We start from the raw sequence: 16,345 nt of genomic DNA, 5'->3' as shown, positions 1-16,345 counted from the left end.
GAATGCTAACAAAGGCCGTGTTTGAGCTGGTATTTAATTTTTCAATAAAACTATGTGTACCTATTTTTAGTACATAATTTGTATACATAAATAAAGTATTACCATGTGATTGGATTTTTTTATCATATAATGACATTTTAAAATCACCTAATTATATGAGGACACATAATTGTGTATATGAATTGTGTACCAAAAATAGGTACACATAACATTACTCTTAATTTTTATTATATAGCAGTGTTTTTTCGACCGGTCATTTTATTATTTTATGGTTCAACTGGATAATCGATTGATTCAATTTATTATCAAATTATTATGTATTTTCTAGATAGTATTGAATATTTATCACATTTTTAAAATATAAAACATATAAAATACAATTTCAAATACATTAATTAAATAATTGACACTACATTATATAGATAAAGAAAAAAACCAATTACAAATTATTAGTTTTAAATAGTCTTTTCAGTTTAATAGAGTTATTGATTTTGACTAAATTTCAAATAAGTCAATATTTATACATAGATCGAATTTGAGTGTGAAACTAGAGTAGATTATAGATTGGTTCACGGTTTAACTAGTCGAATAGGACAATCCGGTTTAGTTTTAAAACATTGTTATAGAGCAATACTGTACATATTTATTTTGGATACACAAAAAAATACATATTTATTTGTATTATTATATGATTAGGTATTATTTTATCATAAATTAAAAATTATCTAATTATATGATAACATATATTAAATATATACTTATTTATATACTTAAAATAGATACATATAGTTTTATTGTTTATTATAATATCTTGATCATGGTATTTGATTTGTTATTAACCAAATTAATTAGTTTGATTGTTATTATTAATTATAATAGAAGTTTCTTAGTAGCTTAATCTTTTATCATCTCTAGCTGAAAATTGCATTTCAAGCTAATATGACATGAAAGCATAAAATTTTGTAGTTGATAAGACTAACTTCCCAATTTGGGTAACAAATAAGTCTGAGTTTGCGTTGTTTTAAGTTGGGCTTCTCTTGATTAAAGTCTAGTTGAGTTGAGTTTCAATTTAACCTAAATTTTAGGTCGTGTCAGGTTGAGTTGAGTTTCAATTTCACCACCCAAAAATAATATGGTCATACTCGTGTTGAGTTGAGTTTCAATAACCTAAATATGCCTTGAAACTTTATTTCAGAAATGTTCTTGGTCAGCCTGAAGCAAAAAGAATACGATTTGCAAGATCTACATGTACTTGAGGACTGTCACTCCAAAGGCAATGCCAAGAAAAGTTGCAATGGCAATTCCAAAAATGCCAGCAAGAATACCTGGAACAATCAAAGAACTCCAACCTTTGGCCGTGGCCATTCCACATGCAGTTGTAGGGCCTCCAACGTTTGCATTTGATGCTATAAGCAACAGCTTCTGATCAAAGCGGAAGAGCTTTCCTAATCCAAGGATCACAGCAAGATGGATAGCAATCTGGACAAGAGCAAACATGAAAATGCTCGGAGCTGTGTTGATGACATTCCATATGTTACCACTCGCACCCACTACTGTAAAAAAAACCTGTTCACAGAACAAGATGCAATTACAGTTCATTATCAGCAAACTTCAATACCTAGCAATGCTGCACGAAGAAATAAATTTCTACTGCAAATACCCATAAACATAAAATCCTGTATTCAGGACTATACAAATGACAAACCAAGTTGAGCTTAGCTCCAGGAAAATTGACACACCTGCATTAGAATTAGAGCCATAGCCTCACCAGCGGGTGCAAGTTTATTAAACTGGGTTGGAAGTGCAGTTGCTAAAATAACAACAATAGCTGTTATGGCCGGCAGGCTACCTCCTTGAATGCCAAAATATTCCGCAAGAAAAGTACCAACCTTGCAGATAGCAAAGGCTACAGAAAGGGCAGTGGCGAATTGCAAAACAGGAAGTTTGCCACCACGGTTGGATTCCTCATCCATTGAAACATCTGTCAAAATTCAAAACTTTTATCAGATGTTACAATTTTTGGTGTTCTGTAGCTATCATATTCTCTGCATCAGAGTCAGTGTAAAATGGAAACACTAAAATGCAGCCTGTGCAAATAAAGAAAAGGCTAAAAGTAAGCATGGATAAAATCCCAAATAGCAAAACTATTTTATGGATAGAATAACTCATCTTTGTTTTCTAATAACAATCTAAATTGCAGGAAAGATGTTTTGTAAGTGAACTAATTTATGAAGTAAAAAGGTCTCTTAGGTTCAACAACCATCTGTCATATAAAAGCTGGACTATAATTCATCCACGATGAAGATAGTAAAAATGCAAACAAACCATATGAGGATGAGAATACTACGCACCACTGCTTGGTGGTGAAGATTCGGCAGGTATTTTAGAGGCCAATGCAAACAATGACGTAAAATATATTGCACAAATAACATTATCTGCAGCTAATCCCGCAGCTAAAACTGATGAAGATACACCAAGAGCATCAGAAATAGCAACATAATTTACAGCTGCAAAAAACACAGAATTGGAAAGTCCATCAGTCATCACACATAATCCAAAAACCGATAAATGAAATTTAACAAAGAATATCATTGAAGTGAAAAAAACCTAAAGCGTATAACCTCCACCAATGTGTCTACCCATGAGGGCAGCTGCTATCTTCCAACTATCTTGACCAAGCGACTGCATTGGCACAATAAGAAATGCTAAGTATGTTCCAACCGTTGTTGCAACTGTCATGCATCAAAAGCAAACAAAGCTCACAGTCTCTCCAATCAAGCTGAATAAAAGAAAAAATTCGAATCAAAGAGCCACTATAAGGTCCTCATATCACTTTATTAAAGGTAACTTTTGTTTTGAAATTTTTTGATGTGGGTTAATTTTATTTATAATCTGGTTTAATAAAACCAGGTAACTGAATAGTTTAATGAAAGTTAACGAATAAATGTGATCAATAAGGATAGGCCAATATATATTGGTTAGATCACTCTCCAAAACCTAAGGTTTAATTAGAGGAAGACCCACCACCATATTCAAACATTTTTCTAGAAATCCATGGATTCTAAAAGGATGGCACTTCGTTTATTCTCGTAACCTTGAAATAATCTAATTACCTGTTTTACAACAAATGCTATGATTCCACGAATTGTATTGAGTTGATTATGTTCATGTGAATTTAATATTACAATTTGAACATGATAAACAAGCATATTACCTGATCCCAGCAAGAAAGCTAAGAGAAGGGCCCCTGTGGACTTAATCACGCGACGCAAGTCAGCTCTAAACAACAACAATGGAACAGCCAAAGGGAGCAAAAACTCCAACACAATTTTGTACGCAGGGGATTCACACGAAATAATCCCCAAATTACTAGCCGCAAGACCAACCAAAGTGCTGACAAGCGCTCCACTCAACGCGCTCCCAATCTGGGTCCGCTCTGACCTTCAAATTTCATTTGAAAAACATAGTCAACAACAACCTAACGCCCTCAACAAATCTTTTAGTGTATAAGAGTGGAAAATTACCAGATACCGAATGCGCCAGTGGCGAAGAGGGCAGTCCACGTGCCCCATTTGTCGTGGGGAGAAATGAGGGGGAAATTTAACTGGGATCTAACGGTAACGTTACGGGTGGTGGAATCTGAAGTAGAATTAGGGAAAAGTGGAGAGAGAAACGCATTACTCTTGTTTAAAGACAATGATGATGATGAGGAGGAGGATGTTGATTGATCTCTTGAAACTGAAACGATTCTGGTTTTCGTCAAGATACAAAGAAAGTTTTGGCGGGAATAAGGAAAACGACGGCGTTTTGACTCAAAAGATGGTGAGGTTGTGGTGGAAGTTGCGTGGGAGTAAAATCGAAGGTTTGTTGCCATTCTGAAACCAGCGCTGAGTCGAGAGGAAATTGAATTTCGATTGAATTTCAGAGCGGACTTCAGCTTGCAGCGGGCGAGTTGACTCGTGGGAGACAGTTCCTACGAATTTGTCTTTATTTAATTTTTTAAATAATATTTAATACTGCCGCTCAAATTATTTATATATTTTCAAAAGAATAATATCTTAAGTATAGATATCAATTTATACAATAATGTGACATAATATAAATATAAAATAATATATATTATAAAATATATCAAATTAATATAATATAATGAATATACTATATAATACATATGATACGATATATATTATTGATATATATTGATACATTTTTAAAGAAAATGATAATATAATAAAAATGTATATAAAAAATTTTAAAATTTTAAAAGTGTTTATATTATTTTTTAAAATGATAACATATTATTAGATTTTTTTATTATTTTATTGATATTTTATTAATTTATTTTTTAAAAAATTATACTATATGATATAATACATGACATAAGAAAATTAAATTTTTAATAATGATACGATACGTGATTCGATTTCTGTGATCTGAAGTCATAGATTTCAAACTTTTTATTATTATTATTTTGTTAATGTATACAAATGTTGTTTTTTTAATTAAAAAAAAATTAAGATTTGAATCTAAGTTTCAAACTTTTGTGGAGGTAGGAAGACCCTTTAAGTCACATGGAAGTTTATATTATTTTTGTAGCCAAAGGACTTATTCCCACCCAAAGTATCTTGTTTTCTCAAGTTTTTATCTCTTAATTATAAAAATCTCAAATACTCACTCATAAGAGGTTAAATATGTTAATTTTAAGGATAAAATAGTTATTTTATTTATAATATTAAAAATAAATTAAAATTTCATTTCATTTTTTTTTAAAACCGTAAAAACTAAAAGTTTGTCCTATGAGTCAAGTTTTAAAAAATGATATTTCTCTTTTTAGGGTTTAGTTTTTAATCCCCAGTGTCAAATTCGACACCATCACTAGTGACAAAGATTCCTCGACACATCACCATGCTCCAACAGTCTCTCTCTTCTCATCTGTAAAGTTGGTTGACAAAGAGCTTTTCTCTTTGACTTTATCCGACGTTGAGCAGACATTCAACTGAGAGAAAAAAGATCATCGAAGGGAGAAGTCGTAGACAATGAGGTCACAGTTTGAAAACTAAACCGTAAGAGAAAAATATTATTTTTTAAAACTTAACTTATAAGAAAATTTGTTAATTTTTAATATTTTAAAGGGGGGGGGGGGGGGGAGAAATAAAATTTTAAATAGTTAGAGTTCCATTAATTTTAACTACTCATGAGTGGGTAAATATGATTTTCAAAATTAAAAAGTAGAAATTGAGATAAGAAGATATTTTAAGTGGGAAATAGTCCTTTGACCTATTTTTTAATATTCTATATTTTATTAAAAAAATATATAAAAATGTTCATTACTAAGACTTTGAACATAGTACCTCACCCATCATTTTAAATTATACACGTTATGCGGACAAATTTATTTTTATATGTTAAAACAATTTAAATTATATATTTAACCCTTAATTAAATAAAATATTTTTAAATATTACATTTAATATATAATTAAATAATTCATTATATTCTACCTAACTCTAAAAATATTGCTTAAAAATATCAAATTATCAAATTTTTTTTATTTAAAGTATACCATTTATAATTTATGGTTTAGTATTTAGAGTTTATGATTTAGTATTTTCAATTTAAAGTTTACCATTTGAAAAAAAAAAAAACTTTGACGAATACTTTCATTTTATCCTTATAATATGAAAAATTTTAAAAAAATCCTTTATTCGTTAAATATGTTAAATGTATAACCCTCTAGTGCATAAAATTATCATTTAAACTAGGGATGGATTCGAGCCGAGCCGAGCCCGAACACTGGTAAACTCGATTTCAGCTCGGTTACTGTTCACTCGAGCCGAGCCGTGGCTCGAGCTCGCCGAGCTTTACGAAAATGCAGCTCGTATTCGAGCTCGCTGGCTCGCGAGCCGTTCGTGAGTCTGTTGAACGAGCCAATATCGAGCCGCTAATCGATCTAAGATCGCTAATGCATAACGAGCCGAGCCATCGAGCTTATAACGAGCTGACGAGCCGAGCTACATAACGAGCTGACTAGCCGAGCTACATAACGAGCTGACGAGCCGAGCTTGATAACGAGCTGACGAGCCGAGCTTAATAACGAGCTGACGAGCTGAGCTTACAAAGCATCAATATGAAACTTAAAGATTCAAAGGGTAAGTAAGGACCACATAATATTTACACTTTCATGTCAGCCCGGAACTTAATAGATTCAATGTAATATCCAAATTAATAAAATATTGTCAATACAAAATAATTCCAAGATTAAATATAATCAACTCCTACCTACAACATGTGACATAATTTCAGTCATGAATTTATACTGAGGATAAAACTAGGTTCTTTGACGATAACATAGATGCAAGCACATGTTCTCACCCACCTAAAGATAATACCAACAAAGAAACCAAAATATAGTTCAAAAAATGATTATAAGATTCATTCGTTTCCTTATCTGAAGTTAAATCCTCACCATACTTTCCATGTGGCATTAGTGATAATCATTTGATAACCAAATTATATGACAATATCTTTAAACCTATATTATTTATGAATCTAAGATCATTATAAAATCTTTCTAAACTGGTTGTAAACAATGAATGAGTCTGAAAATCTAAATAAAATGAAATTTTTTTTTGCTCTTGTAGTTTGACTTTTTTCTTTCTAATTGGATTCGTATTTCAAGTAGTAAGTTATTTGTTAAGTAATAAAATTTAGAAATGGATTGTCCAATTATTATCTAACAAAAACCCCATAAAATTTAAGTTAAAAACGCCATATCTTAAAATTATTCACAAAATGAATCCCACATTTCCAAGTGATAGTAATAAGAAATGTTGAACAAATGTCAATCCACTATTCAAACTCATTAAGCGAAGAGAGACAATTATTTAATTCAAGTTACCAAATTTGTCTAAACATAATTCGCAACACTCAGGTGTCTAGAAGAAAGAAGATAATATTCTTAACAGACACTTTATACCTCCAACAGTAGCAAAAATGGTAGCAACAGCAGAAAGCAGTAGCAAAAATGGTAGCAACAGCAGAAAGCAGCAGGTAAACATTTAATAAAAAAGGAAAATGTCCATGACATGTTTCTCAACATTAAGATCAATATTATTTTGCAGTAGATCATTAAGATTTGCACTGTTGTTGAGCATTTGTGATCACCAGCAGCCAGGCAGAGTACAGCTACACACTGGGCTATAGAGTAAAGAGCCTGTTTTGCAACCCCACCAGACTGTAGAGATGGTTTAGCACTTGAAAGAAGAGATTCCAACAAAACATCAAAACTTGTATTTGCAGAATAGACTAAGGCTGCAAAAAATATCTTAAATCCAAACTTACAGAAAGAAGATCAACACCAGCTGGCTCAAGGTTTGGAACTACACTTGCCAAATCCTGTATGATGCATCAAGTAAATTTAACAATATTATTACACACTTATCTTTTTCTCCAAAAGAAACAATATATTCAGAGAAATTGATGATAAAAGACACAACCATGACATAAAAAATTTCTCATTACCTTGGCAGTCCATTTAGGAAAGGCAGATTTAAAATCAGGTAACGAAGTCACTCCAGGCCATATATCCTCTTTTGGGGTTCCGAAGACCCTTCAAGATAAAATTGTAAGTTAGCACCAAAATAATTACATCAATAGCAAACTTAAAGATACAACTCAAGATGATTTGGTATAAAGAACATGCTGTGTAAAGAAATACCCATCAATGGCTAATTTCAGGATCTACAAGAAAGAAATTTAAGGAAATCCTCACTTGAAACTGTAAGACATGGTAAAGACCATGAATTTTTTTTTAATTTGCCTCGTAAATAACAAACTTCTACTTTGTGTTTCCTGTGCTAAATATAGAGAGCCCTTAATCTCGTACTTTTAGATCCTTCTTAAAATATTTTCAAAGGATATACAAAGCCATTGACAAAAAAAGATACTCAACATTTGATAGATCTAATCTTCAATGTCTAACTAAGGGCAAAGACATTAAACATTTTAAGCATAAAAAACATTTTTGCATTTCAACAATTATAGTTCATCATTGATCACAAATGATCATTCACATTAATGATGGATCAGATGAATGTCAGCTTCTGTCTAGAATGAACAATTACAGAAGAGTCAATCTTCACCTATCTAAATATACACATTTAGAGGGTGCTCCAAAATTTTTCTGTGAAAACATGAACCAGCAGATAAACCAGTTTTTTTTTTTTTTAAATTTTATGGTCCTTTGAAAACAAACAAACAATAGAATTTGGTCTTACAAAAATACACATATATTGACACACAGCATTTACTTTCCATTTGCTGCAAAGGATGCAACTAAAATATTTTTTTCTTAGACAAACAGAAGGAACCCAAATTATGCTGGGAAATTGTAAACCTGAAGATCTTGAATAATTCATCAATCTCAGAATCTCCAGGAAATAACGGCCGTTGGTTCACCATCTCAGCAAATATACATCCCACCGACCCCACATCAATTGGAGTAGAGTAATGACGAGATCCTAGCAGTATTTCAGGTGCTCTGTACCACAGTGTCACAACCTAGAGATAACCGATAATGATTATGAAACTAGCACATGCTACATGGTGAACAAAAAATGTTTAATCATTAAACTTGCCAATGTATGAAACACTGGGAAATTAAAGATATGGCACATATCAGTAAATATTGCTCATTCCACCTTCCCCTTCCCAACCCAAGAAAACAACAGGTTCTAACTCAAAGCATTTTGACCTCTCTAGCTCTCACAAGGCATACCTTTCTTCCCTTGTTTTATAGCCTCCAAATATTTCCTAGTTCCTCTCTCTCTCTCTCACCTCTCAGATGATACAATAAGAAATGAATAATATTGGCCATACCAACAACTCACTACCTCTCATCTAATAAAAATAACAAGTTTTGCTCATTAGAAAAAAAAAAAACAAATCGCCGCCGTCGTCAAACTTCTCGCCTTAGAACTCCCGATCAGTGGAATCTTCTATCGCCGTAGAAGACTTGAACAAAAACGCTTGAGAAACCCTTGTCGTTGTCGACGGAACCAGAGAGCAACTGCAGGCCGAAACTTCAGATGGCGGAGGTCTGGAACTGGAACTGGAACCGGAACTGTACTCTTTTTACACGATTTGGAAAAACAAACACTTTTTACGCTGTGTGGAAAAATAAAGTCTGGTCTGGAACGTTTTTGCGCGATTGGGAATTTGGGAAGGAAATGAACTTATTTAACCAAAAACGGCAGCGTTTTTGGTTAAATGAAAATCGGCTCACGAGCCGATTATGCGAGCTGAACGGCTCGCTATCCATAACGAGCCAACGGCTCGATATCCTTTTACGAGCCAACGGCTCGCGAGCCACAACGAGCTACGGCTCGCGAGCCACAGCGAGCTGTTCGCTTACAGCTCGTGTTCGGGCTCGAGCTCGTTTACTCCAAAACTTGTAGCTCGAGCTCGGGCTCGGGCTCGTTGATACCTGGCTCGTTTCGGGCTCGTTCGAGCCGAACTCGATTTTGAGCTCGAGCCAGCTCGGCTCGAATCCAACCCTAATTTAAACCCTATAATGTTAAAAATTAGTTAAGGCTGCAAAAGTGTTGAGCTGATTTGCAACTTAACTCATGTTGAGTCAAACTTTAGTTGGTTGTTATTGAACACGAGCTTGATGTCGTCCCGCCAAACAAGCTCATGACTCGATTCAAATACAATATCAGTATACACTTATAGGTTTAAACTATTATACTTACACAACTAAAATTGTACTCTCTAATTTGATTGTGGGAGTAATTGACAAATATATAAATATGAATTTTAACAAAATTTCTTAAGTGGAGAGTTCGAGGTCTCACTTTTGCACTTGAGATTGAGCTCAAGCTAACAATGTTTGAGCTCATTGCATTCAAGTTAGAGTTAAACAATACCATTGTTTGCACCCATAATGACTCATAGCAAGACGGACAGTGAGTTCGATGAAAGCAAACATGAGAAAATGCTTGGTGCTGTGTTGATGACAGTCCATATGTTACCCATTGCACCCATTACAGTATTTTTTTTTTCATTTTTTTATAAACCATGTTCCGAAAAGAGGATGCAGAAATATGTCATTTTTGCAAACGACAACTTCAACAGTTAGCAAAGCTGCAAAAGATAATAAGAGCTAATCTATATTTCATATAAACATCTTTATTTCCAGCAAAACTAACTCACCTGCATTAGGATTGGAGAGCCATAGCCTCTCCACCTGGTGCTAGTTTATTGAGATGTGTTGGGTGGGTGGTGGCTAAAGTTATAACAATTGCAGTCATGGCTGAGAGTAACAGTCCTGCAGATGGCCGAGGCTACAGCAAGGGTTTTAGCTGACTGCAGAACAGTAATTTTGTCACCACAGTTGGACCTGCACCCCTCATCTATATCCACGTCCAAACATCAGTAACCCTTTCAACTCTAAATCAGACGTTAAGAAGTTTAATTTAGTAACCAAATCACAGTAAATTAAGATATTTTGGGACAAACAATCTATTAGATTCACAATAAATTAAGATCCTAATACTGCAATAAATGGAATGGTAAGAAGGTGAGAGTGCGAACCAGTGGTAACAATTTTGTAACATATAATGCACATATAACATTATCTGCATCTACAGCAGCAGTTTGGACTGATGAATAAACACCAAGAGTAATAGAAGTAGCAACATAATTTAAGAGAAATACCACAGCGAAAAACTCCATTAATCAGTGACACAACTTGAAAAAAGAGATAAATTTACAAAGATTATCATTAGCGCAAATAACCTCCACCGATGTGCCTACCCATGAGTGCAGCTTGTAATTCCAACCATCTCAACTGACTGGATTGGTATCATCATACATGCAAATACAAACTCCTACATCTCTGAAATATCAATCACCATTCACTAGCCAACATAAAAATAGAACTAGTACATGAAACATCAAATATGCTCCTAGCCAAACCACAAAAGCACCACATCATATAACAAGCTCTCCTGCAATTATATAACACAAGTTGTATTATTAATTGATAAATAGAATTAAAATAATAAAATATAAAACAAAATTGATAATTACAAAATTTTTACCTTTAACTTTTTTTAAAGTACCATCAACACCTTCACAATTTGTCCTACTATTAGCTGACATATTTAGTTTTTTATAAATCTTGCCAACAATCTCATTCGACATCAATTTATTCTTCATATCATTGATCATTTCTATCACCATATTACAATCATCCTCATTGTTTGATGCCAAATCTGCTACAGTGTTGAATAAACTAGACAATTGATCAAATCGTTGTCCTTCAAGATTGGTACTCCAACTATCATAACTTATCTTAACCTTGGTATAACATCTGTTTATATTTTTTCTCCACCGCCTTAAAATATACTTTTCTGGTACATGAAAAATTTGCTTACGAATCAACACCACAATTGCATGTCGACATAAAATTCCTCTAAACTCAAACAGCCGACAATTGCAACGAACATCACGAGTTGTTTCATCAAAGAAAACCACAAAAGGAACACGACGGTGACTCTCTCCAACCATAACATCTTCTTCTACTATAAATTCCATGAAGGAATCAATCTCTTTAAAAGAAGATACTTCACAATAGAGCTTAGCAGCAAGCTCTTGTTGAAACTCTTTAAATTTCGTAGTGGTATATGCATCTTGAAATTGTTTCTCAATAGCATATGTGCTTATGCAAGGGATCCATGATTTGAAAGATTTAAAATCAGCCTCTCTTTCTTTTTCCACTTTATCATGCAACACATTCTCATATTGTTCCACAAATTGTTTTAAAGTGGTTTTTGCATTAATATATCCATCAAAGAATGCATGTATACTTTCACTGCGTTGTGTAACAGACATACCTGCCCAAAAAGTATCTTTTACAAAAGTTGGCACCCAACGTCGCCTTTCATTATACAATCCAAGTAACCAAGCATCATTGTGAAGGTTGTGTTTATCAATGAACCTATTCCAACGTTCTTCAAACTCCTCTTGTGTCAATGAATCATACACAACATTTTGCAAAGAAAACTTAATATATTCATATTCACAATAACCTTTTAACTTTTCAAATAGTTTCTTCATTATATGCCACAAACACCATCTATGTCGTGTATCAGGGAACACAATCCCAATTGCATTTTGCATTGCCTCATCTTGATTAGTGATTATTGCTTTAGGAGGATTCGACATACATGTAAGCCATGATTGAAAAAGCCATACAAATGTCTTTGTGTCCTTGTTGGAGATTAACCCACAACCTAACAACATTAAATGACCATGATGATTAACACCAACAAAAGCAACAAATGGCATATCATACTTATTAGTCAAATATGTAGTGTCAAATGTTACAACATCACCAAATTCTTTAAATGCAGCCCTACTTCTTGCATCCACCCATAAAACATTCTTTAATCGACCCTCTTCATCTAAATCCATTAGATAGAAGAAATCTGAATTCTCAATTTGCATTTTCAAAAAATATTTTTGGATTGCAGAAGCATCTCCAGCACTAAGTCGTAGCCTCCTGACTGTTTCAATATAGTTCCTACAATCTTTCCTTAGTAATTGAAAATTCTCAACAACCCCTGTTTCAACTAACAAAGAATTGAATTTTTGATTTGGTCTAACCCCAGCCCTATCATTCACTTCATGCTTCCTCTTTTTATATTTCTTGAAATATCTAGCTTTGGTAGGATCATAGAGTTCATGGTTATGATCAAAGACAGTTGAACATATTTGCCATTTTCCATCTGAACATATGGATACACCAATTCGAGCCTTACAATTAGTTTTTGTCACTGGTCGCCTTTTAAAAGCATTTCTGGAGTTACTCCTCGGCTTCCCAGTACAAGAACAAGCTAATGTCACGTTTTTTACCTCTCCATCATCTCCTTTCCTTGAAGATCGTATGATAGCTTCAAAGCCCATTTTATTCCCATAGTTTCTATAGTATTGGACAAGATTGTCAAATGAATCAAAAATCATTCCACGCTTAGGCTCCCATTCCTCCTTTACACTTCTTGTATCTTCTATTTCTTGAGAATGATTATCCTAATTTATTGATATTATAATAGTTAGAATTAGAATATAATATTACAACAAAATATGGTAGAAAACAACAAAATAAAAAGATTTAAAATCATATTAATGAATAAAAAGATATTACAAACAAAATATTACCTCCACACAATTGAAATGAGAAGAACAATTCTCTGATTTTGTTTGACTGCATTCTTCCATCTTTGGTACATTGATACAACACCAACACCAAACTCAGACTTAGTATATAAAGAGTAATTAATTCTAACAGTATCTTTCATAACAACCTTTACTAGTTAATATGTAGACTGAAGAAAAGACACCTATATTAATAAATATCATGAACATCATTCAAAGATCCTAATTTGACCAAAATTGCTTCCTGGAAGAAGACAACCAACGGTTCAGACTAAACAAGGTATATTTACTACAATGTTTATCCATTAACATAAATGACTGAGTTTGTGACAAAAGTATTGCCAAAGACACTGAAAAATGTACATCTAATAACATAAATGGAGAGTAATATGAAGAGGAAATAGTGAATAAGATAAAAAGCCTTTATTTGTGGTGATAGAGGATGATCGGCAGTGGTGGTAGTTGAAGCCCAAACCGTATGCGTTTTGTACTGGATTGAACAATGGTGAGAGAGGAAGAACGAACAATAGTGGCCAATGGCAGTTGAAGACAATACCAACTGTGGTGGTGGAAGAGGACAAATTTGTGAGTGAGAGATTTGATTTAGGGTTTCAATTTGGGAAAGGTTTCTAATTTAGGGAAAGGAGTGAGTTTTATTTTTTATTTTTTAAATATTAGAGGGACTAACATGGAAGATATGTGACATAGTTGATGAGGTGGCATTTACCATGTTTGCTGCCACATTAGTTAGTCTAAGGTGTTAGCAAGGGTGTAAATTTAGTTTTACTGATAGAATCCTAAATTAGACACATAATGCATTTACTAACCTATTACTTTGACACAAACAAGATGCCTCAATAAATTACATGAGAGATGAATTCTACAAGAAAGACCATTTAGTCCTAAACTTCATCAAACTTGCTGGTTCTGCAATTGAAAATAATCAACACTCAAACTTCATCTAACTTGCTGGTTCTGCAATTGAAAATAATAAACATTCTTTATGAAGGAAAAATTTCAGGCATAGGGTTCAAAATAATAAAGCTTGATAGACTAGCTGGAGTAATGACAAAGAGAAATGCAAATCTCAGAAATGATAAAACAAATATGAAAATTTGATTAGATATGCTGACAGCTAAAAAACATAAATCATGAAGAAAAAGAAAGAAGAAAGGGTAACTGCATATTTGAGTTCACAATGAATTGTGTGTAGATTTGTAGGCCTATAGAAAAGGCATAGAAGAAAGAATGTAAGAAAGATAGGTAGTATACCTTATTGCAAAGGACGAGGTTGAACCACTCTAGCAATGAACTTGGTTTTTCATGACACTCTTATTGGGAATTTACTTCTAGCAAAAATGCCACTATAAAAACAAGCAAAGCTGACAAAGGTACAAGAAAAACTACAAAAAAGTAGCTATTCGTCAAAATCCTAAACAATGTAAGAGCTTGAGAGTAATTTTTTACCATAACAGTGCAAATGTAACCAGAAGATAAACAATCACCTGACAGGAACTATGAGGATTGAGGGGTCCAAAGTTTGCTTTGTGAACCTCATAATATGACCATCAATTTAATTACATCAGCAAAATTACTAAATTTATACCAGGGAATATGAAACAACATGAGGGATAAAATACAGAAGCAACAAAATATTTTGAAGTATTTGACACTAGAACCAACAATAATTTGTTAAACACTGAAACAAAATTCAAACTTCAACACACCAAAGAAATTCATAAATATAATAATCAATACAGAAAACGAATTTTGAAGAAAAAAAATAAAGAAAGCACAGAATCCATTAACATCCGTGTTCCGGTATCCAAAATTGCACACACAATTGTACGCTTCAGAGTTTAGAGATTAAACTTACCATAAACTGCAAGAAGATATACAATAAATTAATCGTCAGAAACCCACAAACACACGCACGAGAAAATCCCAGAAACTTCACAGAATAAGAATCTGAACAATCCTGCAATTAAACAAATTTTCATTTCACTAAAGGCAAAAGAGACACATCACCCAAACAATTACTTGATCCACATTACGTTTCCTTCAATATTGACCCATTTGTGGTAGAACTAAACGCTCAAAATGAATTACTCTGGATATAGCAGAAACTCTAAAAAAATTCTAGAAACTAAGTGAACCCTAGTAACTTAAATTTATTGCAGAATTTTACTTCAATCACTGTTTGACTAACTTACAAATTAAGATTCTCTGAGGTTCAAATCGTCGATGATGGGTTCTCCGACCTCGAATAGAACGAATTTCAGAGGATCAAAAGCTAGCGAGAGAAAGCAACTGAACTGCACTGTCCACTAAACAAAATGCTTGCATGGGCTTTCACCTTTTTCTGCGAAGCGTAAACTTTTTGGAGTGCATTGGTTTGGTTTCTAAGAAATTGTGGCCCAGATAATATCATGTGCCAGGTCCATTTATCTTGGAGTATTGCTAAAAGGCCGATATTTTTATGAAGTTTAAAACAGACATGCCTAGAAGCGGGGCCGCCCTATGTCTCGCCCCGGGCATGCACACTAGGTTGATAATTTATATATATGTACAAGTAGAGATGACGGTGAACTAGATCGGATTGTGTCAGATGGATCCCGGTACAGGTCATCGGGCCCACATGCTAAGACCAGCCATTTGATGGACCTTTCTACAGAGTCAGTCTGACAAAATCTCAAAGCTCAGGGTATGACTCAAAATCCTCGAAATGCGCCAAACTGTTTGGGGCTCAGACTGTGGGCCAGCAGAACCCATTTGACACATCTGCAAAAAGGTTCCTCTGCAAGTGTAACAGTGAAGCAACATGATGGTAGCTCCAACTTGAGAACAAACCAAGTTTTGCCCAGCTGAGCAAGAAGGCAGATACATTTGATGGCACGCTTTTGCCTCAGAAGCTCTGCTGTAATTTCTTGGAGGCCAAAAGACTTATTCCCAGCCAAGGTTTGGTGAAATTCTAAACTTTTATATGTTAATTTTCAAAAATTCAACTTCTATTTTTATATTAAAATTTATTGATAATATTACAAATAAAAATGTTATTTATTAAAAAATATTTAAAAAATTAAAAATTTATCTTTTTTTTTATAATTAAAGAATTTAATAATTTTCT

The 16,345-nt window shown here is 33.5% G+C and overlaps 3 protein-coding genes across 16 annotated transcripts; all 3 read right to left on the bottom strand.

Moving 5' to 3' along the window:
* Positions 1 to 1,152: 1,152 nt before the first annotated feature.
* Positions 1,153 to 3,994, bottom strand: LOC123225340 (uncharacterized membrane protein YjcL). The gene is made up of 6 exons (XM_044649276.1): positions 3,525 to 3,994; positions 3,215 to 3,441; positions 2,622 to 2,732; positions 2,352 to 2,507; positions 1,740 to 1,981; positions 1,153 to 1,566 (listed from the first exon to the last, which is right to left on the bottom strand). Exons 1-6 carry the CDS (start codon positions 3,872 to 3,874, stop codon positions 1,243 to 1,245), a joined length of 1,410 nt encoding a protein of 469 aa, XP_044505211.1. The 5' UTR covers positions 3,875 to 3,994; the 3' UTR covers positions 1,153 to 1,242.
* Positions 3,995 to 6,862: 2,868 nt separating this feature from the next.
* Positions 6,863 to 10,952, bottom strand: LOC123225643 (cell division control protein 2 homolog 2-like). Its single transcript, XM_044649756.1, has 6 exons — positions 10,816 to 10,952; positions 10,213 to 10,412; positions 8,396 to 8,559; positions 7,522 to 7,609; positions 7,342 to 7,395; positions 6,863 to 7,253 (listed from the first exon to the last, which is right to left on the bottom strand). The coding sequence occupies exons 2-6, from the start codon at positions 10,216 to 10,218 to the stop codon at positions 7,248 to 7,250; spliced, it is 318 nt and encodes a 105-aa protein (XP_044505691.1). The 5' UTR covers positions 10,219 to 10,412; positions 10,816 to 10,952; the 3' UTR covers positions 6,863 to 7,247.
* On the bottom strand, positions 10,597 to 15,666 carry LOC123225642 (protein FAR-RED IMPAIRED RESPONSE 1-like). 14 transcript variants are annotated; one of them, XM_044649747.1, is made up of 7 exons: positions 15,432 to 15,665; positions 15,095 to 15,196; positions 14,686 to 14,771; positions 14,491 to 14,582; positions 13,222 to 13,289; positions 11,103 to 13,092; positions 10,597 to 11,009 (listed from the first exon to the last, which is right to left on the bottom strand). In XM_044649747.1, the coding sequence occupies exons 5-7, from the start codon at positions 13,279 to 13,281 to the stop codon at positions 10,993 to 10,995; spliced, it is 2,067 nt and encodes a 688-aa protein (XP_044505682.1). In that variant the 5' UTR covers positions 13,282 to 13,289; positions 14,491 to 14,582; positions 14,686 to 14,771; positions 15,095 to 15,196; positions 15,432 to 15,665; the 3' UTR covers positions 10,597 to 10,992. The 14 variants fall into 14 exon arrangements, with proteins under 14 accessions (XP_044505682.1, XP_044505676.1, XP_044505677.1 ...); XM_044649741.1 differs by having other exon boundaries at positions 14,491 to 14,621; positions 14,724 to 14,771; XM_044649742.1 differs by having other exon boundaries at positions 13,222 to 14,193; positions 14,491 to 14,621; positions 14,724 to 15,196; positions 15,432 to 15,666.
* Positions 15,667 to 16,345: the final 679 nt, after the last annotated feature.

This window comes from Mangifera indica, chromosome 9 (genome assembly GCF_011075055.1).
Source record: "Mangifera indica cultivar Alphonso chromosome 9, CATAS_Mindica_2.1, whole genome shotgun sequence".
In the NCBI taxonomy this organism is placed as follows: Eukaryota; Viridiplantae; Streptophyta; class Magnoliopsida; order Sapindales; family Anacardiaceae; genus Mangifera; species Mangifera indica.
Note: the sequence above shows the minus strand (reverse complement) of the source record. Positions and strands in the feature narration are given on the sequence as shown.

Excerpts from the sequence above, each read along its gene's own strand:
- LOC123225642 (XM_044649740.1), bottom strand. Across the intron at positions 13,093-13,221 it reads CTCATTTCAATTGTGTGGAG|GATAATCATTCTCAAGAAAT; the intron begins GTAATATTTTGT and ends TCAATAAATTAG.
- LOC123225340 (XM_044649276.1), bottom strand. The coding sequence starts at position 3,874 with ATGGCAACAAACCTTCGATTTTACTCCCACGCAACTTCCACCACAACC. Across the intron at positions 3,442-3,524 it reads ACTGGCGCATTCGGTATCTG|GTCAGAGCGGACCCAGATTG; the intron begins GTAATTTTCCAC and ends TGAAATTTGAAG. Across the intron at positions 2,508-2,621 it reads GGGTAGACACATTGGTGGAG|CTGTAAATTATGTTGCTATT; the intron begins GTTATACGCTTT and ends TGTTTTTTGCAG.
- LOC123225643 (XM_044649756.1), bottom strand. Across the intron at positions 7,610-8,395 it reads GAATTATTCAAGATCTTCAG|GGTCTTCGGAACCCCAAAAG; the intron begins GTTTACAATTTC and ends TTTATCTTGAAG. Across the intron at positions 7,396-7,521 it reads TTCCTAAATGGACTGCCAAG|GATTTGGCAAGTGTAGTTCC; the intron begins GTAATGAGAAAT and ends TGCATCATACAG.